The sequence below is a fragment of the Rhinopithecus bieti genome, unplaced genomic scaffold (assembly GCF_001698545.2).
Source record: "Rhinopithecus bieti isolate Rb0 unplaced genomic scaffold, ASM169854v2 scaffold_1103, whole genome shotgun sequence".
In the NCBI taxonomy this organism is placed as follows: Eukaryota; Metazoa; Chordata; class Mammalia; order Primates; family Cercopithecidae; genus Rhinopithecus; species Rhinopithecus bieti.
The window spans coordinates 125,021-148,212 of record NW_016803302.1 but is presented as its reverse complement, the minus strand read 5'-3'; the positions used below and the strand labels follow the sequence as shown (position 1 = coordinate 148,212).

General features: G+C 42.7%; 1 protein-coding gene across 2 annotated transcripts in view; it reads right to left on the bottom strand.

Annotated features, from left to right (window-relative positions):
- Positions 1–1,644: 1,644 nt before the first annotated feature.
- Positions 1,645–23,192, bottom strand: part of GNS (glucosamine (N-acetyl)-6-sulfatase) — a 50,068-nt gene continuing 28,520 nt past the window's right edge. The window contains exons 10-14 of one of the 2 annotated variants that reach the window (XM_017872550.1): positions 17,099–17,200; positions 11,169–11,276; positions 9,758–9,868; positions 8,175–8,335; positions 1,645–5,097 (exon numbers count right to left, since the gene is read on the bottom strand). In XM_017872550.1, coding sequence (XP_017728039.1) covers positions 5,019–5,097; positions 8,175–8,335; positions 9,758–9,868; positions 11,169–11,276; positions 17,099–17,200 — 561 coding nt within the window. In that variant the 3' untranslated portion in view covers positions 1,645–5,018. The remainder of the gene's footprint in view (positions 5,098–8,174; positions 8,336–9,757; positions 9,869–11,168; positions 11,277–17,098; positions 17,201–23,192) is intronic. The other variant, XM_017872558.1, reaches the window with a different exon arrangement.

Below are 23,192 nucleotides of genomic sequence, written 5' to 3'. Positions count from 1 at the left end.
CCAAGAACGCAAGGTCCTGGCCATTGTTTTGAGAGAATTCCACTCTTGTCACCCAGGCTGGAGTGCAGTGGTGCGATCTTGGCTCACTGCAACCTCTGCCTCCCGGGTTCAAGCAAGTCTCCTGCCTCAGCCTCCCAAGTAGCTGGGATTACAGGCACGCATCACTGCACCCAGCTAATTTTTGTATTTTTAGTAGAGACAAGGTTTCACCATGTTGGCCAGGCTGACCACTTTTTATGCTGGACATGCCTCAGCATTGTCTGTAGTGAGCAGTTTGAGGGATAAGTTAATGTCTTTTTCTGGAACAAAGAGCAGCCTGAGTGCTTGCTATAAAACAACAGGCTCAGCCGGGTGCGGTGGCACACACCTGTAATCCCAGCACTTTGGGAGGCTGAGGTGGGTGGATCACCTGAGGTCAGGAGTTTGAGACCAGCCTGGCCAACATGGCAAAACCCTGTCTTTACTAAAATACAAAATTAGCCAGGCGTGGTGGTGTGTGCCTGTAATCCCAGCTACTCGGGAGGCCGAGGCACGAGAATTGCTTGAACCCAGGAGGCAGAGGTTGTAGTGAGCCACGATTGCACAACTGTACTCCAGCCTGGACGAAGGCTCCCCAAGCCTAATGTTCTTTTCCTGTAACAAAACCCACTGCATGTGCAGGCATCCCTCTGGGCCCTTTGCGTCGTACCTGTAGGACTTGGGTGTGTGAACTGACAGGCTCTTACTGCTTGCTGTGCTGTACTAAAGTCCTTTGTCTTTATCCCAGGAGTCTCATGAAATAACAGACCTACTTAATTAGCTTGCAAGAAGAGTACAAATCCCAGACCCTAATAAATGACCTTAAAATTGTGATATACCCAAATCACCTATTTTTCATTTTTACAATTTAAATGTTTTTTATAGCAACAGAGTCTTGCTGTGTTGCCCAGGCTGGTCTTCCAACTCCAGAGAGCTGAAGTGATCCTCCTGCCTCGGCCTCTCAAAGTGCTGAGATTAAAGGCGTGAACCATTGCCCCTGGCCCAAATCACCTGTTTTTCTGATAGTAATCTGGCAATTTTATGAGTGCCTAACATTGTTTTCTATGTGGTCTTCAGAATTGCTAAGATATGAGGCAACCTATAAGCTCTGGGGTTGGCAAATTATGACCTACTTGTTTTTGAAAATAAAATTGTATTGGAACACAGTCATACACTTATCTATTGTCTATGGCTACTTTTGTGTTACAACAGCAAAGGTAAATAGCTCTGATAGTGACCACATAGCCTGGCAGCCTAAAATACTGGCCGTCTATCCCTTTAAGAAGTTTGCTGACCCCGTAAGAAGTCATTCCTCATCTAGAGCAATGGATCACATGGCAAACCACCTTTGAAGGTGAGCTGAGTCTGTTTCAAAGCCAGCCAAGATAAGGCTTTTTCTCCAAAGCTGTAAATACACAAAGACTTATCAGGAAATATTTTCTACATGGTACTTCATTCAGGGGTTATCAATCAGTAGGGGCCATGTATGTAAGAGCTATACAGATAGAGACTATAGGATCTGACTAGAAAGCCCATTTCCAGTACTAGGTGAGTGATTAAAACAAACTGCATCAGAAGAAAGCATCTTGTCAAAATTACTATTTGTGAACTAAAACAAAGGACACATTCCCACTAGAACAGAAATAAATTTTAATTCATTGAAAAGTGCAGCAGTGAACAGGGTCCTTTTAAAGGGCACTTTCTAAGTAAGTCAAATGACTGAAATGACACAGAGCAAGGGCAGAATAGGAACAGAGGATGCAAACACAGGAAGTTACAAAATTCAGTGGGAACTAAGTGGTGATAAAACTCAAGAACCTAACTCTACCCATCTAATTCCATTGGTGGATCAGCTGAAATAACTTTTGCTTTCTTTAATATGAATCCTGGGACAACTTTCCTTTAAAAAAGCACTAAACCTTAGTTTAGACACTGAATAAGTTTAAGAACACTTCTCACAGAATAAGGTAAAACTTCCATGGCTATCATGACTATTTTGTACAAGAGCCCTAGTGTTGTCAATTACAATGTGTTTGCGGGCCGGGCACAGTGGCTCACACCTGTAGTCCCAGCACTTTGGGAGGTCGAGGCGGGTGAATCGCCTGAGGTCAGGAGTTCAATCAGCCTGGCCAACATGGTGAAACCCAGTCTCTACTAAAGTTACAAAAATCAGCCAGGCATGGTGGCGGGCACCTATAATCTCAGCTACTTGGGACGCTGAGGCATGAGAATTGCTGGAACCCAGGAGGTGGAAATTGCAGTGAGGCGAGATCATGCCATTGCACTCCAGCCCAAGTGACAACAGCGAGACTTCATCTCAAAAAAAAAAAAAAAAAAGAGTGTTTGCAACAGCACCGTTTGTCAAATCCAAAGATGCTCAAAAGGTGTTCCCTACTTTGCGTGAGAGGGAGAGCTTTGTAACAGGAAATCGTATAAGGCAAACTCTCTATTCATTCCTAAGGCCTCTGTTCATTCCTAATGTTTATATGGTTCTCTATTCTGAAGGGCACCAATATGGACTTCACCTTCTTAACATGGAAAATCAAAATCTAAATGAATACAATTAAAAGGAGGAGGCAAGCTTCTTGCAGTGGGTCCCTAAAACATTATGAAAACATCAGTGCATTGTGTAGTCTGTTACGCCATCAACTGAGGTCTCTTTATGAAAGATTTTAGCACAGATTCAGAATGGAGCCAGTCCAAGAAAAAAAGTAGAATTGAAAGCTACTTGAAGGTTAGACAGGAAATATACCAAAAAGAGAAGAGCGTACAGACAGGGCCGCACCACACCCCACCAGGCAAGCACACCCACTGAACTGAGCGTAAGAGTGGTGTGGCAGAGGTGCCGTCAGCAGCTGACTATGTCACTCTTATGAGTTCTGCTCTTAGAAACCAGCATAAAACTGAATAATCTGCAAATAACCAGCAAAAAACTGAATGACATCACAGTCCAAGACCTGGTAAGAGTTGGTTTCTTTTTATTTGGAAATAACTATAGTCAACTTTCATTAATGTGGAAGTTGACTGATAATGTTAAGAATCAAAGTGAAAAAGAAAGCCGATACCCATATTCAACAATGTAGTTTGCTTTTAGTTACAACATTTTTTGAATTTCCTCTTCTAAAACATTCACAGCAGAGGTGTCCATTTCACTTGCCTATTTCACCTCTAGATACCACCTCAGTTGCTGGGATCATGTGAGGTAAAGGAATAAATCCAATGGCTATTAGCCCAATATGACTATCTGCAATTCTGATAGAAAAGCTACTTTCGGCCATGTCTTACAAAGTGCTTAAAGCTGGATAGAAGACTTTAAATATAGCTAAAATCGCTTATTGCCTGAGTTGAACAAGTTATAAACCACAGCTCTTCCTCCTCCCCTGCTGTCTCACCACCAATTAGCCTTCTTGTGAAGAAAACATTAGAAATGGAACTGGTTTTTGAGTCAAGAAACATAAAAATTTAGGTGTTCTCGACCAAGCGTGGTGGCTCATGCCTGTAATCCCAGCACTCTGGGAGGCCAAGGTGGGTGGATCACAAGGTCAGGAGTTCAAGACCAGCCTGGCCAACATGGTGAAACTCCATCTCTACTAAAAATACAAAAAATTAGCCAGGCATAGTGGTGCGTGCCTATAATCCCAGCTACTCAGGAGGCTGAGGCAGAATCGCTTGAACCCAGGAGGCAAAGGTTGCAGTGAGCTGAGATCATGCCATTGCACTCCAGCCTGGGTGACATAGCAAGACTCTGTCACCCCCCGCCAAAAATAAAAAAATTTACATATTCTCAACAGTAAAGAAACCTGAATAGATTTGATTTTGACAGGGGGAATACTGATAATTAACAATACTCCAAAACTCAGGAAGAACCCATCTAAAAGGGGAGAAGGTAGGGTAAAGTAGTTGATACTTTGCACCAACTGTAAGAAAATTTTCCATCTTGAAAAAAATGAAGGGAAAGGCAGAAAAATGCAGATTAGAGCCAACGACTTCATGCATGGAACTGAAATTCAAGCTCCCTGCTGGACAGGCACTTCCTTCCTTTATCCCCGGTACAGTCCTTCCACCTGTCTGTTCAAGAGCCCTGTCTTCAGAACACCCTATAAGAGACAACCCTCACCAACTCTTGGCAGTTCTTCTCTGCTGTTTCTAAGCCACTTTATTTTCAGATCTCAGAGGGGAGTCTCAAGAGAAGGGACCTTGCTCAATCCTTCCAGGGTTAACCGGCACTCCCTGTGGTTGGCAGCCACTGGAAAGTAGATGGCTATCACCTTCAAGAGCTATCTGGAATTGGCCTTTATCACAAGCTTACTGCTCTATTTCAGTGCAGCACCAGCCTAGAATTCCCAAAAACATGAACAGAGCTTGGGTGACATGTTCTGAATTTGCAACCTTACCACACTGTGATGAACATCATAAAAAAATGTATCTCTACTTCTCTATCACAATGGTACTTGTTCTTACTCGGATGATTCAGCTCTGATGGTTACTCTTCAAGCCATGTGATGTCAGTATTTTTGATAGTGAAGTGCTCAATCTGAAATGCTACACAGGTCCTTTGATTTTAGGTCAAGCTTATATATCAAAAGGTGTATCTGTGTGTGTGTGTGTGTGTGTGTGTGTGTGTGTGTGTGTCTGTGTGTCCTAAAGTACTGCCATTTATCTGAATGGATTTACAAATTCAGACTTTAACCACATGAGGAATAATCAAGAACTGTGGCCCCAGAACAAAAAGAATATGGTGAGAACAAAGACCTCAGGAGTGTCCTTATCAGCTGAAGGAAGAGACCAGAGACAGCCACTCCTGACACATGGGCAGAGTTCACAGTTTAACACATTGCACGAGGAAGTCAGCCAATTGGGCTGCTTTTTCAAACAGGACTTAAAGCCAGTCCAGAAACTCTTCCAGGTGTGGTCTTGAAGACTAGCTACAGACACCTACTACAATCACTTCATCAGAAAGAGGCGTGCAGGGATCCATCTGCAGAGGCTGTGTGAGGTTGCTACAGAAGATGTTTGGAAAATCTTCGAGTCCTGACACTGCCGCGATTGCTGAACATGAGGCGGGGGTCAAACCTGTATCTGGGGAGGAAAAAACAAATGTAACATTAGCTCTCGCTAGTTTCTCACCCAGAATATTATTCAGTGGAAAGGATAGCACGAATTGGTGTAAAAGAAACAAATCACCAGAAGGGACTCTAGTGAGAAAGTCTATGGTACAAAACATGAGCCCTCGACACTTCCGAACATTTACATCACCAGTCAGCACACACAAAGTCACACAGTGCAAGTCAAGAGGAGAAAAACAAGTAGGTTAATCCTGAAAGGTGTCAGAAGGCAGCAAGATTTGAGATTTTTTTCTTTTGAGGGAGTAGGGGTGGATCAATTGTTGCATTATTATAGTGCTTGTGTTCAAGTCACCCTTATTTTATTTAATAATGGTTCCAAACCACAAGAGTAGTGGTGCTGCCAATTCAGAAATGCCAAAGAGAAGCCATAAAGTGATTCCCTTAGGTGAAAAAGTGAATGCTCTTGACTTAATAAGGAAAGAAAAAATCATACAGTGAGACTGCTAAGACCTACAGCAGAGTCACCATAAGCATGAGTCATTTTTGGTGGGAGGGCTGTCAGGGGGACAGAGTCACAGTCTGTCGCCCAGGCTGGAGTGCAGTGGCACAGTCTCAGCTCACTGCAACCTCCACCTCTCAGGCTCAAGTGATTCTCCCGCCTTAGCCTCCTGAGTAGCTAGGAATATAGGCATGGCCACACCTGGCTAATTTTTTTGTTGTATTTTTTCTCTAGAGACAGTTTCACCATGTTGCCCAGGCTGGTCTAGAACTCCCGGGCTCATGTGATCTGCATGCCTTGGTCTCCCAAAGTGCTGGGATTACAAATGTGAGCCACTGCGCCCAGCCAAGAATGAATCTTCTATCTGTGAAATCATGAAGAAGGAAAAAAGAATTCTAGTTTTGCTGCCACACCTTAAACTGCAAAAGTTAGGGCCACAGTGCATGACAAAAGCTTAGTTAAGATAGAAAAGGCATAAAATTTGATGGTAGAAGACATGAATGGAAACATCTTCTGACTGATGGCAACTGGGCCTGGCACTATCCTTGCGGCTTCATGCAGCCACTGTGGGTTCTGGAGTAGATCCTCTGTGGATAAGGGGGAGACTACTGCATTTTAGAACAGCAATTGACCAATATTTTTTGTAAAGGGCCAGACAATACATATTTTAGGGTACGGGAGCCATACAGTCTCTGTCCCAAACATTCTCCTTTGCTGCTGAAGCACACAAGCAGCCAAAACCAGGTAAAAGAATGTGTGAGGCTGTGTTCCAGCAGGTGGGGCTAGATTGGGCTCACAACATCTGATGACCCCATCTTGGAGGACTCAACAGGCCCAAATGTTTGATAGGAAAGGAATAATCAGGGCTAAGGTATTTAAAACAGAAAATCAGGTTAAGTTTCAGTCGTCCAGGCTAACATCAGCAAAGCCAGCATCTAGAACTTTAGTTATAAACTTCTAAAATGGGAGGAAGACAATTTGTTGCAGTTAAAAACCAAACAAAACTTGCTTAGGAAATAATGTATTCACTTCCTTATAGGGTGACCCTTGGGCAAATCACAACTGCAAGCTCAATTTCCGCAATTGAAATTTACTTTTTGGGCTCTAAGGGCTGTATGGAAATTCTATGAATTCTAACACTTAGAGCCAGATGTTCAGAAGAAACAGACAGCTGGCTGCATCTACCTTACACTGGCCAACCAGCCAGGCAGGTCCATGTCCTAGCAGTGGCGTGGTCAGGGACTGTTTGGCCACACATCATAATCCAAGAGGTCCAGTTCCTTGACCTTCCATTTAAGATTTAGTCAGATGCTGGCTTTAAGTTCACAGAGTCAGCCAGAGAGTATATGGTTAAAAAGCATTAACTGCTATTGACATCTAACTTAATTTGGTTTAAAAGAACATTCTGAGCTAAGTAACTGTTGGAAATTGCAAAGTCAGCACATGTAAACTGGAAGTCTTGTGCTTTTATTTTCGGGACTGGACTTCCTATTTCAGGTAAGTAGTACCAAGCTAGGATCTATTTCACTAACTTAGAGGAAAGACCAAAGTGGGGTGGTCAAAATCCATGACCATTCTTATTGTATTAATGGGATTATCCATATAAAAACAGTTATTTCGTTTAAGTGATATAAAATAATGATAAGTATTATCTCCTTATATTGTTATCTGGTTTTAGTTTACTGGTGTCCCTGCCACTTTGGCATTATATACATTATTTAAAAGCAAACAATGAATAGTCTATCATCAAGTTTTTCTACTCATTCACATTCATTTGTCTCTAATTTGGACTAAAGATAAAATTTAGTACAAAGATGGCTAAAAAATTAAGTGATAACTTTCCATCAACTTAGGACATCATTCTTCCCTCTCCTACAGTCTGAAGGTAAGAACTAAAATATTCCTTTCCCACGGAAAGTTTGATTTTTAAACTTCATGATCTTCAAGGAAAAGATAAATAACAAGCTTCCTGCCACCAGCAGCTCCATGCATGGTGTACTGACACCCAGTGTTACTGCTGAAAAGTTACTAAGAGGGACAGTGTGGGGAACAAATCTGACTTAACAGGTGATAGCTAAACATCCTTTATACCTCCATATCATGCAGTGGGCTTATATATTTCAACACCTGAGTTTACACCTTCTATTTTCATTGTGTGTTTAATATCTTAAATTCACCAGCAAACATTCAAGTTTCTGTAGTAGGGGTTTCTGAGAAATGAAATGAAGGCATATACTCTCGGAAGCTCTAGGGAACAGGGCAGCAGTGGGTCGCAGCTTACTTAAAGAAGCCCCAAGTGTCACCAGTGCAATCAAGTAGTACCATGACAATAATCACAGCAGGAAAAGAAGAGCCCCATGTTTGGTGGGGAGGAGGGCTATACCTCTGGCTAAAGCACCAACTGGCAGTGGAGAACAAAAGTTTCAAAAGCTTATTTTCCCAGCACAACAGGCTGGTGCACTAAGAACACAGTATTCCCTCCAAAGCAGAAGAATCATCATCTCACAGCAAAAAGGGCTCCCTGTGCCTTCAAGAACAGCATGACTACTAGAAAAAACTTGGCCAAGTAAATGAAGAGAAAGGAAACTTACCTGGGGTCAAAAACCCCTGGAGTGCGACAGGTCGGCCCAGAACAGGACTGTAACATCATTAACCGATAGTTCATCTTTCCTAAAAGCTCTGGGTCTATGCTTTTAGCAATGTTAGTGATTTGGTCTGGGTCTGCAGTCAGATTATAGACTTCTACAAACACCTAGAGGACACGAAAGAATGGAGGAAAGAAAAGAGCAAGGGTTAGCTGTGAAGAAATACTCTTAATGTGATTTATTTCTAAATGGGAAGGGAGGAGGTAGATAAAAAAAATCAAGGCCCTGGAGACTCTCAATCTGGTCTTGAGATCCTCAAAGAGCTCACTGCTTCCTTGAGATAAGGGAGCATCTGTTCTGGGGGCTCAGTTGCTTCGGGTCTCCAGCCACACAGCCTGTGCCTTCAGGCAGAGGCAAGAAGGGGTATGGGGAAGAAATGCATTATCTTCTGTAATTAAAACAGAACAGAAGGCAGGAGCTTCCAATGGCAAGGTCTCAGAAACAAGACTTGGCAATAAAGTTACTAAAGCAAGAGCGAACATTTAAAGGTGATTTTTGCCCTAGAATTGTGAAGTTCAAATGAGAATGGATATGAAAGTACTCTTGCCTGTATTATACAAATGTTAAGTTTTCCTATTTTAAAAAGTAGTTGTGGATATACTGGGGAAGGACACAGTACTAATTATTATTTCTAAAATAAGACAGGTCAAACGCAGCACTTTTCCCTCTATAATCTGTATGCTGTTCTCCAAATTGGAGTCAAATGTTAGGCTAGAAAGATGGTAGGTAATTTTGCCTATAATGGCTTTAGGTAGCTGCCCTCACACTATCACTTATAAAGTAGTGATGGAACTGATAAACATCATGGGGGAGCAGGGAACAGGAACTGAGTTTGAGGGAAGCTCTCTTGCTTGTCCAAAGTGCTTATCAGCTGCAAATGGAGTGGAGAATGAGTCCATTTCTGTGAAACACAGATGGGTATCTGTTCCAGATGGTCAGATAAGGGTTGCCAGATGGGGCAGGTAAGCATATGCTGATAAACAGTAAGAAACCACAAGGGACTAGAGTCCATGGGATCCTTCAGATAAATCCACACCAAACTGTGTTGGCCAAAAACCACCTTCTTCCATGGATGGACTCCTGGGCCTGACCCCTACTCTAATCTACTGGAGCAGCAGTGGATTATGCTGTGGTGGGAACAGGAGTTTCTGAATACACCAGGTGCTGGTAAGCTTTCTAGGAAAGGCTCCAACTCAAGTGAAGTTGGCTTCACTTGAAAGTGAAAGTTCTTTCACCCCAAACTACCAGGGAAGCTAACAGACAAAGCATTTATCATTCTGAAAACATGAACTGTGCATTTAAAGTGTGTATTTGGGTGGTGGTAGGAGTGGAGAGAACTCCATTCAGAAAGATTAGAGAAGTGAGACATGGCCTTACAACGGAAGGAAACCTAAAGTGAAGCACAGATAAGAAACACAACCTCTTCCCTAGGGAGCAGCCTTGGAATTGCTATCTTATGCCACCAAGTCCAGCCAACAAAGCACCAGCAAGAAAGCAGTGGGGGAAGTGCAGGCAGAAGTCCCTCTTACCTCCTGGTCATCAAACTCGCAATACTGCAAATTCCACAATGCTGACATTGTCCTCACACAGGCATAGGTATTGTTATAAGCATCTTCACATACACAGTCTGGGAAACATTGCTGTAGGGATATTTCAAAATTTAAATGAAGACAGTTGTTCCATAGTAACAAATACCTAGTTGCCTAGAAGGGCAATCAGCTTGGCTCATGCCAGACATGCAATTTGACAGCAATTAGAAAACCTTCCATGGAGAAGCCAGTAACTCAAAAATAGATGTGAGGCTTTGTTCCTTTGGCTAACTGGATCAAGGTATATGGGTTGTTCCATTTGTAGACTGTTGCCATCCTTGTCTGCTAAACTCTTGACAAGAATTACTTATAATGGGCACCTGTAAAATGTATGGGTTGGCAAGGAGAAGAAATCAACTCAAGTGACTTTTTTTTTTTTTTTTCTGAGATAAGAGTCTCGCTCCCATCATGCAGGCTGAAGTGCAATGGTGCGATCTCGGCTCACTGCAACCTCTACCTCCTGGGTTCAAGCGATTCTCCTGCCTCAGCCTCCTGAGTAGCACAGGCATGCACCACTACACCCGGCTAATTTTTGTATCTGTAGTAGAGATGGGGTTTTGGCATGCTGGCCAGGCTGGTCTCGAACTCCTGACCTCAGATGATCCACCTGCCTTGGCCTCCCAAAGTGCTAGGATTACCAGGCGTGATCCACAGCACCCGGCCCAAATGACTCATTTCTAAGAGCTACTAGGAACTATCACCCTGAAAAGTTGGAGGAGAAGCCTAAAATGAGTTTTGTGGAATCATTTGCAGGTAAGTTATTTATGAGTGTTTTTATCACCAAGTACAACTTAAATCTAACTTCCGTCTACCATATGATCTGTTATTGCACTTTTGGTTGGTTCATTACACTGTAACACTTTGGTGTTAGAAGAATCAATCAACTCCAAATGGAAGCCGATTTTTCCCTTCTCCAAAGTAAGGCCAACATGGCTGTTCCCCTTTTTGTGACCTGGCTGGCTGCCGCCAATGTGAGGCACTCATAATGGCATGGTTACAGGCAGGAACTACATCTCTCTACTTCATGCCTCAGTAACATCCCTAATTAAAAAAACTGGTAATGTTATTGGGAGGGGTAGAAAAACAGGGAAGAGGAATTGATAAGAACATGGGTGGATACATGCACTTGCTACATAAATTGGAAGAATTAACAGTGCACATTCTGATGACAGGTCGGCAGCATCATTTCCAAGATCACTGGATTTACCTTTGTCCATCTACTAACCACTCACAGTCAGTGAGAAATGAAGAGGACTCAGATGAAAGATTTCAATACTTGACACACGGAAACCAGCACCTTGCCACGTTATCAGTGAGAAATCTGTCTAAGTCGATTCAAGCTATTACTCACAGATACGCCAGGACTCAGGGAAGGGCATGTTGGGTCAGTGACGTTACGGCCTTCTCCTTGGTATTCCACCAGGACATCTGATCGCCAGGTCAAGTTACTGGCACCTCTCTAGATAAAAGAGCAAGTGGAGTTTCTGTGAGGCACATAGACTATGATAAAGATCACAAAGTAATCGACTTCTAAAGGGGACTTGGGAGTCAAAAGTAATTGGACTGTTCATTCAGTAACTGAAGGGAATGACTAAAACAGGTGCACATGAAAGCTACTGAGCAGCATGTTTGGTACTTAAGGGCCTTTCCAAGTGATGGTCAAATGCTTTGAAAATTTAATAGTTCCTCTCCAAGGCTACTTCCATGAATCAGGTCAGCAATGGAACCTGACAAGGTAACTAAGCAAGAATCAAAGTTACAGTGCAAGTTGCTGAAAGTCCAGACTAGAATAAATAATACTGTCATATGCTCTATGTAAGAACTGTTTTAAGCTCAGACTAAGGAACTTATAACCTAATAGAAACAAGGACAATAAAGAAATATTCCGCAGACTTGTGTGCAAAGGACTGTAACAGGTTCAAAGCACCTCTTGATGGTCAGAATGAAGGTACAGTACATTAACTCACTCTTCAATGTACATTCATGGTATGGAAGGAAAGAAGTGGCAGCATTTGAAAGGAGCAAGTTTAAGACACAAATGGTGAAAGGAGAAAGAATCTAGGAATAGGAGCAAGTTTTAGATTCAAAGAGCATGAATATAGGTTGAACACAGACCACTTAGATGTGTGGCTTCCTGAAACCCAGGTTTCAGACGAGGAAGCAGTGCACAGTGAGGGTGGAGAGGCAGGCTGGTACCACACAGGAAAAGGCCCTGAACATCATGCTGCCCAGGCTTGTCCTAGAAACAATAGGAGGTTTTTGAGCAGGGAGGTAACACAATCAAGGCAGTGATTTAGAAAAGTAAGCTTAGTGGCAGAATCTAGAGACAGAATGGAGATATGCAAAGACAGGAAGACCAGGTTAGAAGCTGCTCTTAAAATGGTCAAAGTCTGGTTGGCAGCTTGGTGAAATGCAGAATTTGAGGTCCTACTCTAGCTCTAACAAGCCAAAGCCTGCATTTTAGTAAGACCTCTTGGTGATTTTCATGCATAGTAAAAATCTGAGAAGCACTGTTCTAAAAAAGTGGTCCTTAAAGTGTGGTTCCCAGGACAAGCAGCATCACCTGGAAACTTGTTACAAATGCAAATTCTTAGTTCCTAACATAGGTAGACAGCAACCTGGGTTTCAGCAAGTCCCACAGGCAATTCTAGGGAATGCCTGTTTGAGAATCACTGCTCTAAAGAATGCTAAACATGGGTCAGTACAGTGGGGAATGGGTAACAGCTTGTGCAAGGCCTTGAATGCCGCAGCCACCTGAAAAGGGGGAGTTAGAGATAGGAATTATTTCCTAACTTACTGTTCTACAATGAAACTTGAACAATCCTGTGCGGCTCAGGATCTCAGAAATCATGACTCGCTGGAGACTTAAAAAGCTCAGGATGGCTGGGCGTGGTGGCTCACGCCTGTAATCCCAGCACTTTGTGAGGCCAAGGTGGGCGGATCACCTGAGGTCAGGAGTTCAAGACGAACCTGGCCAAATGGTGAAACACCGTCTCTACTAAAAAATACCAAAAAACTAGCTGGGCATGGTGGTGTACACCTGTGGTCCCAGCTACTTGGGAGGCTGAGGCAGGATAATTGCTTGAACCCAGGCGGCAGAGGTTGTGGTGAGCTGAGATCGCACCACTGTACCCCAGCCTAGGCAACAGAGCAAGACTGTCTTGGAAAATGAGAAAGAAAAAAAAAAAAAAGCTCATGCTGCCAAACCTGAGTCATGGAAGCTGGAAGGTGGAATTGAGTGAACTGTCGGAATTGAGTGAACTTCAAAATCCCACCCTTGAATGTCAAAGTGTCCAGGGGAGAAAAAAGCATCTGAGAAGCCTAGATCAGTGGTTCCTGAACTTTGCTGCGTATTAAAAATCACCAGGGAAACTTGAAAAATCCCAAGGGATTCTATCTCATGCCAATTAAATCAGAATCTCTAAGGGTGAGGCCCAGGCATTAGTATTTTAGTTTCCGAGTGATTCTGATGTCTGACCAAGTCTGAGACTCACGGTCTGTAGGGGATGTTAAACTTTTTTTGTAAAAGGCCACAGAGTAAATACTTAGGCTCCTGGCTATACAGTTTCTGTTACATCTACTCAGGTAGCAGGGAAGCAGCCATCAACCATACATAAATGAATGAGTGTGGCTGTGTTCTGATATAACTTTATTTACAGAAACCAGGGTGGGCTAGATTTGGCCCACAGGTTGTAGTCTGCCAACTGCTAGTCCAGCAGAACTTGCTGGCTGACACGCTCTCGATCTCTGCTGTTCAATATGATGGCTACTGAGCACATGATGTGCAGCTAGTGCAACCGAAGAACTGAATTTCATTTTTAATTTAAATAAGTAGCCACACATGGCTAATTAACTGTTCTACTACATCAGTATTTCATCGGAATAACCTCCAAAAACAAAACATGAACAAGGAAAAGAACCAAGTCTTTGGCACTTCGAGAACTGTGCAGAGAAATTACACACAGCATAATGATTTTTACCCCTAGAGTGAATCAGTGTTTTTTTCTAATTAGAAATAAACTTAATAAGGTACAAAGTATAAGACTTGTATGAAAAATTAAAAGATGTAAAATTTCCTCTAACTGATCTATAGCTTAAATGCAGTTCCAACCAAAAGCCAACGTTTTTCAGGTAATCTGAAAAGCTGATTCTGAAGTTTATGTGGAAGATAGGGGCTAGGATCCCCATGAGAACAATAAGCAGAGAGGTATGCCTATGCAAATTGAGATTTAGTTACACAGCTTTATAAAACAAAATGATATTGGCACAGGAATAGATAGATCCATGGAGCAAAAAAGACAACTGAGTATCTATGGAGCAAAAAAAAAAAAAAAAAAAAAAAAAAAGAGAGAAACTGAATCTCTGATTCATACCTTACAAGAAAAGAAATTTTAGATACATCAAGGACTTGGATGTAAGAGGCAGAGCTACAAAAGTTTCAGAGGAAAATATAGGAGAATACTTTCTGGCTTCGAAGTTTAGAAGCATCTTTATAAATATACAAAGGACACTAAACATTAAAAGAAACAATATATACATTCAATTCCTGGAGTGCAGTGGTGTGATCTCTGCTCACTACAACCTCCACCTCCTTGGCTCAAACAGTCCTGCTACCTCAGCCTTCTGAGTAGTTGGGACTACAGATGCACACCATCATGCCTGGCTAATTTTCTGCATTTTTTGTAAAGACTGGGTCTTGCCATGTTGCCCAGGCTGGTCTTGAACTCCTGGACTCAAGAGATCAGCCTGCCTTGGCCTCCCAAATTGTTGGGATTACAGGCGTGAGCCATTGTACCTGGTTCCCATATCTTAATATATGGAAAAGACAAGTCATAAAAGGAGACTATGATACACAAAAATGCAGAGGCATTTCTCAAGGAAAGAAACACAAAAAGGCACAAATGAAAAGTGATTCCCTGATCAGTAACACAATTAAAAAACAACAACAACAAAAAAAAGGACAAAGGATCCAAATATGAACACATCTCCAAAGAAGATATACAAATGGCTGACAAACGCCGGGTGCTGTGGCACACGCCTGTAATCCCAGCACTTTGGGAGGCCAAGGTGGGCGGATCACGAGGTCAGGAGATCGAGACCATCCTGGCTAACACAGTGAAACCCCATCTCTACTAAAAATACAAAAAGAATTAGCCGGGCGTTGTGGCGGGCACCTGTGGTCCCAGCTATTCGGGGGGCTGAGGCAGGAGAATGGCGTGAACCCGGGAGGCGGAGCTTGCAGTGAGCCGAGATGGCGCCACTGCACTCCCTCCCGCCTGGGCGACAGAGCAAGACTCCGCCAAAAACAACAACAACAACAACAACAACAACAAAAAATGGCTGACAAACACATGATGAAATGCTAACCATCAATAGTCAGCAGGGAAATACAAATCAAAACCACAATGAGATACCACTTCACACCTACTACAATAATCACAAAGACAGATAATAGCAAGTGTTGGCTCACACCCATAATCCCAGCACTTTTGGAGGTTAAAGGGGGAGGATCTTTTTTTTTTCCTTAAACTCTTCTTGGAAAACATGTGAGGATCTCTTGAGCCCAGGAGTTCGAGACTAGCCTGAGCAATGTAGGAAGACCTCATTTCTGTTAAAAAAAAAAAAAAAAAAAAAATTTGCCAGATGTGGTAGCCAGCCACTGTAGTCCCAGCCACTGCGGGGGGGGAGGGCTGTGGTGGGAGGATTCTCGGAGACTGAGGTTGCAGTGAGCTGTGATCAGCAACACTTCGCTCCAGCCTCGGTGATAGTGCAAGACTATCTCAAAAACAAACAAAAACATCACAACTGCATTGTTCATAATAGCCAAAGAGTGGAAACAGCCCAAATTATCTGATGAATGGATAAACAAAACGTGATACGTTCACACACACAAGGTTATTTGGCACTAAAACAGAACAAGGTACTGACACACGTTACAATGATATGATCCTTGAAAACACTATGCTCAGTGAAAAAACCAGTTACAAGAGGCCACATGGTATGTAATTTCATTTATGAGAAGTTCAGAACAGACAAATCTATACAGACATAAAGTAGATTCATGGTGGGAAAGGAAGCAACAGATCTAATCAATTCCCTGCACCACAGTTTAAACAATTCTCTACTAGATATGTGGATTTCCAGTTTTCTCCTATTAGAGTGACTACTGTGTCTAGGGGTTTAGGGTGATGAAAATGCTCTTAGATGATGATGGTTGTGACTATACCAACAACTACTGAATTGGACACCTAAAAAATGATTTTATTTTGAGATATAGTTTCACTCTTGTTGCCCAGGCTGGAGTGCAATGGTGCGATTTCCGCTCACTGCAACCTCCACCTCCTGGATTGAAGTGATTCTCCTGCCTCAGCCTCCCGAGTAGCTGGGATTACAGGTGCCTGCAACCATGCCCAGCTTTTTTGTATTTTTAGTAGAGACGGGTTCACCATTTTGGCCAGGATGGTCTTGAACTCCTGACCCCAGGTGATCCACCCACCTTTGGCCTCCCAAAGTGTTGGGATTACAGGCGTGAGTCACCGTGCCCAGCCAACACTTTAAATGAGTGAATTGTATGGTATGGGAATTAAGCTGTTAAAAAATAATTCACCTCATTATTAAACAAACAGATGCACAGTAAGACCAAATGCCACATTTCACTCACCAGACAGGCAGAAGTTAACTTGTCTGACTGTTTTTGACGTGTGCACTCTGAAGTGGTATGTCTTATTAAACTAACCTCCTGACAGGTTACACTGATTACACTTGTATGAAAAGTATATAAAGTACTTTCCAAATTCTCAGACTTCTAAAATCTTGGGTGTTTTAAAAATCTTTGCCAGTTCACAGATAGAGGTCTCCTTCAGTTAAGCATCCGTGATAAGCACTGAAGTAATCTTTTTGCATTTGTTTTGCCATTTTTAATTCTTCTACAAGTTGATTAGCCACTTTTTTTGCCCATTTTCCCACTGGGATATTAATCTTTGTTAAGAACTCATGTATTTGGACTAATGACTTTTTACATATGCTGCCAATGTGTTCCCAACCTGTCACCTCTCTTTATTTACGGTGGGTATTCTTGGAGGAGAGCAAAAGAGGGGAGGAAACAGAACTCTCAATTTCACATGTGGTCTAATTTTTTATTTTAGAAAACTCCTTCCCGCCACAAGATTTTCTGCCCCCTAAATTTAATAGTATTATTTAATGTTTAAATTTTTAAGTCTTTACACAACCCAGAATTTATTGCGGTCTTGGCTCAGGCCTGACTGAGGGCTCTACACTTACCAAAATGGGCAAAAAGGACATCCCATCCATCTGTGTCTTATTTAGGTCGTAGCCAGCAATGTCCAAAATAGTAGGACCCAAGTCAATGTTGGCAACCAGCATCTATGAGAAAGAGGGAAAAACAATCTAAAAGACAGCTGGTCTCATTTTCCTTTTCTATCTATACTAAAGTTCTCTTCCCCCCACCCCACCCATGAGACAACACCACTTACTATTACCTTTTATACAGCCCATGCTTTGGTCTGTTTCATAGAGTCAAATATAACTATAATAACTTAAAATAAAATATAAAGTTTTATAAGGCTTACATAATAGTATATCCCCCGGGATATACTATTTTGCCCATTTTCCCACTGGGATATTAATCTTTGTTAAGAACTCATGTATTTGGATTAATGACTTTTTACATATGCTGCCAATGTGTTCCCAACCTGTCACTTCCCCGGGGAAGTGACATATTTATTCTACCGATTCTGTTATTGATCAAAATGTTTTTTGAAAACTCCTTTGGAACTGCTTTGAGTTTGTTGTGAATCATGAGAAAAATATTGGTCTAATTATTTTTTACAAAGTGTCTTACAACTTGATTATTCAGATTAACTAAATTTGACTTCAAATGAACTCCAGACATTTTGGAAGACCTCAAAAATGGAATGTTTGCCACCAATGAGAATTATTAGCTCTTTTTATAGCTTCTCAAAGGGACAACACTGCCAAAATATGTTTGCAACAGGCTGTGAAGGCTGCAGAAAATTTATTCCAAAAATACAGCAATACAAGATTTTTTAAGAGCAAAAAACTTAGATGTTTTTAAACATTCTAGAAACTAAAGGCATTGTTTTGTATTTATGCTTTGACTTATTTCCTTGGTTATCAGACTATTTTCCTTCTGTAGACAACGCCTCTACAGGGCCTAATCCAGAGTAGCCTAATAGAAATATAAAGGGGACCGACCCCACATGCAATTAAAAATTGTCCAATAACCACATTAAAATAAAAACAGGTAAAACTGTATATATTTTATTTAACCTCCTATAAAATATCTGAATATTAATATTTCAACATGTAAACAATATTTTTTTAAAAATCAATGAGATTTAACTTTTTGTGAACCAAGTCTTTGAAATCTGGTATTTCACAATAACACATCTCCATTTGGACTATCCACATTTCAAGTGCTCAACAGCCACAAGTGGACAGTGCAGGCCTAGACAGAACGTAAGCATAGAAGTCACTTGGTCACAGGCTAGAAAAATCTTCAAGCGCTGAAACACTCCATCAGGGAAACAAAGAGGAAATGAGAAAAACTGGGAACTACAGTTTACTGTGCCAGGTATTTGACGTTTATTCTCATTTATTCCTCATCACAGTCCTTGGACACAGTGTTTATAGGTGAAGAAATGAAACACAAGAAGTGACTGGAGCAAAGTTACCAGCTTATAACTGGAAAAGCCATCACTTACTGACAGGAAATAACAGTCTTCAACACTGCTGAGAACACTTAGATCATCTTAAGAGAGGCCAAACAGGGAGATAAAACAAAACAAAAACACCCCAGCCCTGCAACTATTAATTTAAAAACAAAACCAAAAGTACAGATATGAAAGGCAAAAAAAAAATGTTCAGAATATTATCAGGGGCCAGGTTTCCTGATGGCTAGGACAGCTCTTAGAGGGCAGTGATAAATATCCTGGCTCTGAATCAATTAGTCTAACTCTGCAGCTGTCAGGAATTACCGCCCAGAGGCAGACACTTTAGGAGAAAGGCAATCCATGTGTTACTCAGTGGGGGAAAAACCTCACACACAAAAAACGATGTCTCCAGGGATGATACAAGACCCACTGCTACAGATAACTTTCCTGGTTCCAAATCCCCCAGGCAAACTGAGCAGCTTGGAAAACAGTCATCAAGTGTGAGTGTCAATATGGAAGAGGTCACAGCAGGAAAGGAGGGTCAAAGAGAGACACCATCTCCAGAATGAGATCAAGACAACAAGCCATCTACAGACCCTGAAGTGTGACTAACAGATCTTCAGTGACGCCTGTAACATGAATGACGTGAAGCCAATTCCTCAGATACTATGATGTTCAAGGCAGTTTTAAAAGAAAAGAGGAAACATCAAAAAACCTACAGAGATATAAAATGGTGACTGTCATCTCACCAAAAATTGCAAGAGCCAACACCTGTATAATGGGAGGCTTGCTCCTTTTTTGTTAAGGTGGGGGGAAGCTCTTTCTTTTTGTTTTGTTGTTTGAGACAGGGTCTCATTCTGTCACCCAAGCTGGAGTGCAGTGGCACAATCACAGCTCACTGTGGCCCTGACCTCCCAGATTCAACTGATCCTCCTGCCTCAGCATCCAGAGCAACTGGGACTACAGGTGCACACCATGATGCCCAGCTAATTTTTGTATTATTTATTTTTAGTAGAGATGGGGTTTCTGCCATGTTGCCCGGGCTGGTCTCAAATTTCTGAATTCAAGTGATCCGCCTGCCTTGGCCTCCCAAAGTGCTGGGATTACAGGTGTGAGCCACTGCACCCAGCCGAGGCTCTTTCTAATGGCATTTTGCTCTCTGGAGAGAAAGGGGTAAGATCCAGTGTAAATCCAAAGTCACTAAGATTCAGCACAAGTACCGTAAGCACAAGTCATTCCAGGACTCTTTCTCCCCAGAAATCTACAATTATCACACTCCCCTAAATATAATGGATAAACTGCCTCCTCTTCTAGAATGTTATCTGAATAAGCAGACAGGGAGACTTCTAGCGAACAGCCAGTATGAATGAAGAGTTAAAAAGAATTACACCTACCTCTGGTTTTTATATAACCAAGAATTTGGATGGATTCAACCATCAATGTGATGACTTTGAGAAACATTACTTTCAGGGTATTGCTTTTGTCTAGTAAAAATATAAAAATTCATTTATGGGCTGAGCACAGTGGCTCTCGCTGGTAATCCCAGCTCTTTGGGAGGCCAAGGCAGGAGGATCACTTGAGCTCAGGAGGCCAAGGCTGCAGTGAGCCAGTGTTTGATTCACCACATTCCAACCTGGGTGAGAGAGTGCCTATCTCAAACAAACAGAAAATTCATTTACGGATAGGAACAGAAAAAGCTTTGACAAGACCAAAAATATATTTTTTGAGGCAGATTTTTTGCTCTGTTGCCCAGGATGGAGTGCAATGGTGAGATCTCAGCTCACTGCAACCTCCGCCTCCTGGGTTCAAGTGATACTCTTGCTTCAACCTCCCAAGTAGTTGGGATTACAGGCACCCGCCACCACACCTGGCTTATGTTTTTGTTTTTTTTGTTTGTTTGTTTGTTTTTTGAGACAGAGTCTCGCTTTGTCACCCAGGCTGGAGTGCAGTGGCACGATCTCAGCTCACCACAAGCTCCACATCCCGGGTTCACGCCGTTCTCCTGCCTCAGCCTCCCAAGTAGCCGAGACTACAGGTGCCCATCGCCAAGACTGGCTAAATTTTTTGTATTTTTAGTGGAGATGAGGTTTCACCATGTTAGTCAGGATGGTCTCGATCTCCTAACCTCATGATCCACCTGCCTTGGCCTCCCAAAGTGCTGGGATTACAGGCGTGAGCCACCGTGTCCAGCCTAATTTTTGTATTTTTAGTAGAGACAAGGTTTCACCATGTTGGCCAGACTGGTCTCGAATTCTTGACCTCAGGTGATCTACCTGTCTTGTCCTCCCAAAGTGCTAGGATTACAGGCATGAGCCACTGTGCCCAGCCAAAAAAATAAATTATTTGATAAATCACACTCTCTCAGGTTGAGAATGTTCTTAGCAATCAAGTATATAAATATCCTAATCAAATGAAAGTCCTTAGAAAACCCTGGGGTAGACTGGCTGTGGTGGCTCATGCCTGTAATGAGGGGAGGAGGGCTGATTGCTTGAGCCCAGTGTTCCAGAACAGCCTGGGCAATGTAATGAAACTCCATCTCTACAAAAAAAAAAAAACAAAAAACACACACACACACACACACACAAAACAAAAATTAGCTGGGCATGGTGGTGTGCACCTATAGTCCCAGCTACTCAGGAGGCTGAGGTAGGATGATCACCTGAGCCTGGGAGGTGGAGGATGCAGTGAGCCAAGATTATGCCACCGCGCTCCAGCCTAAGTTACAGAGCAAGACTCTGTCTCAAAACAAACAAACAAACAAATAAACAAACACTCCTGGGGCTTAAATCAAGGGGTATCATGCATTGAACCTGCTTATTCTTGCTCTGACACTGTTGCATAATTACTGAAAAGAACAAGATGGCAATGGGCTCTCAGAACACATCAGGTTTCCAAACAGACACCCAAACCCTGATGTTGAATTTCTGTAGAGTTATCAAAGAAAAGGCTCCAAGCACACCAGGAAGCACCCCAAATCCACTTAGTGAAAAGCACTGTAACTGCATGAGAAAGTGCAGAATCCCATTATCTTGGTTGCTTCAGCTGGACCTGCCCCTCAGTTCCAGTTTTCCTGACAAGGAAGAAAGTGGGTTCCACCTGATAATGGAGGCTTAACATCCTCTTATTTTCACAAAACTAGGGGAACCAAGGCTGATTTTGTCCAAAGCCAATAGGTGGTCTTCCTGACTACCCAGCTCACTTCTATTTCCCTGGGACCACGCTATATCATTCTAGTTTTCCTTCTAACCTTTTCCTTTCTAGAATTCCTTTTGCAGAACTTCCACCACCAAAGCTAAACTAGTCAGAGGAGAAAACATCAATAGCCAGTCTTTGACATCTATACATACGACCTTGTCCCAGTTCTCCCGCATAGCCAACACACAGCTAAGTCCACCAGTCAGTTAAATGTGCACTGATCTGGCTGTCGAGGCTGCTGACAGCTCAGCTCATTATGCCCAACTCACAAGCCAGTGCCACTCACACAGAACGGCTGGTACTGAGACAACTGTGCTGCCAACATATGATACATCACCCATCATCTCTGACATTCTCTGTGCCAGGGGAAAGCTGGGGCATTTCATGCTTCTCAAATTACACCTGTCAATGCAGCAATGTACAAACACATGGGATCTGAGAATGCACAGACTTAACTTTCAGTCCCTGATCTGCCACTTATTTGCAACCTTGGCAAAAATCCATTCAACTAATGTGGATGTTCCCCAGTGTATGTTAGGGGCTGGATATTTTAAGTTTAGATAGTTCCTCTTTTCTAGGACATCCTAGACTAAAAAAGACAAACTCAATAGGGTGTGACAAGTGTGAGGCCAGCTGGGAACATATAGGAAGGGCATCTACCCCACGTGGGAGCAGAAGTATGAAGTGACTTCCCAGAGGGAGCCCTAAACCAAAGCCCTAAAGGACAATTAACTTGGCCAGCTGATGGGCAAGTTAGAGACGGGCATTGCAGAAAGAAGGAGCAGTCACTTGTACAAAGGCCAGGAGGTGAGAGAGAAGGTCCACTTAGGAAGTACAAGGAGTTCAGTACAACTGCTACCTTCTGTCTCTTGAACAAGCCTAGCTTATCCTTACATCTGAGCCTTTGCATTTACCGTACTGCTCAGGACACTATTCCCACAGATCTCTGCATGGCTAAATCCTTCTCAACATCCACGTCTGCTCAAATGCCTCAGAGGCTTTCACTGACCACTGTAGCTTAAATATCTTGTGCTCCCTGACACAGGGATTTAAGAACTGATCTTGTGGGCCAGGCGCAGTGGCTCATGCCTGCAATCCCAGCACTTTGGGAGAAGGCGGGCAGATCACAAGGTCAGGAGATTGAGACCCTATCTCTACTTAAAAAAAAAAAAAGCCGGGGCGGAGCAAGATGGCCGAATAGGAACAGCTCCAGTCTCCAACTCCCAGCGCGAGCGACACAGAAGACCGGTGATTTCTGCATTTTCAACTGAGGTACTGGGGTCATCTCACTAGGGAGTGCCGGACAATCGGTGCTGGTCAGCTGCTGCAGCCTGACCAGCGAGAGCTGAAGCAGGGCGAGGCATCGCCTCACCTGGAAGCGCAAGGGGGAAGGGGATCCGTTTTCCTAGCCAGGGGAACTGAGACACACAACACCTGGAAAATCGGGTAACTCCCACCCCAATACTGCGCTGTAAGCATACAGGCAC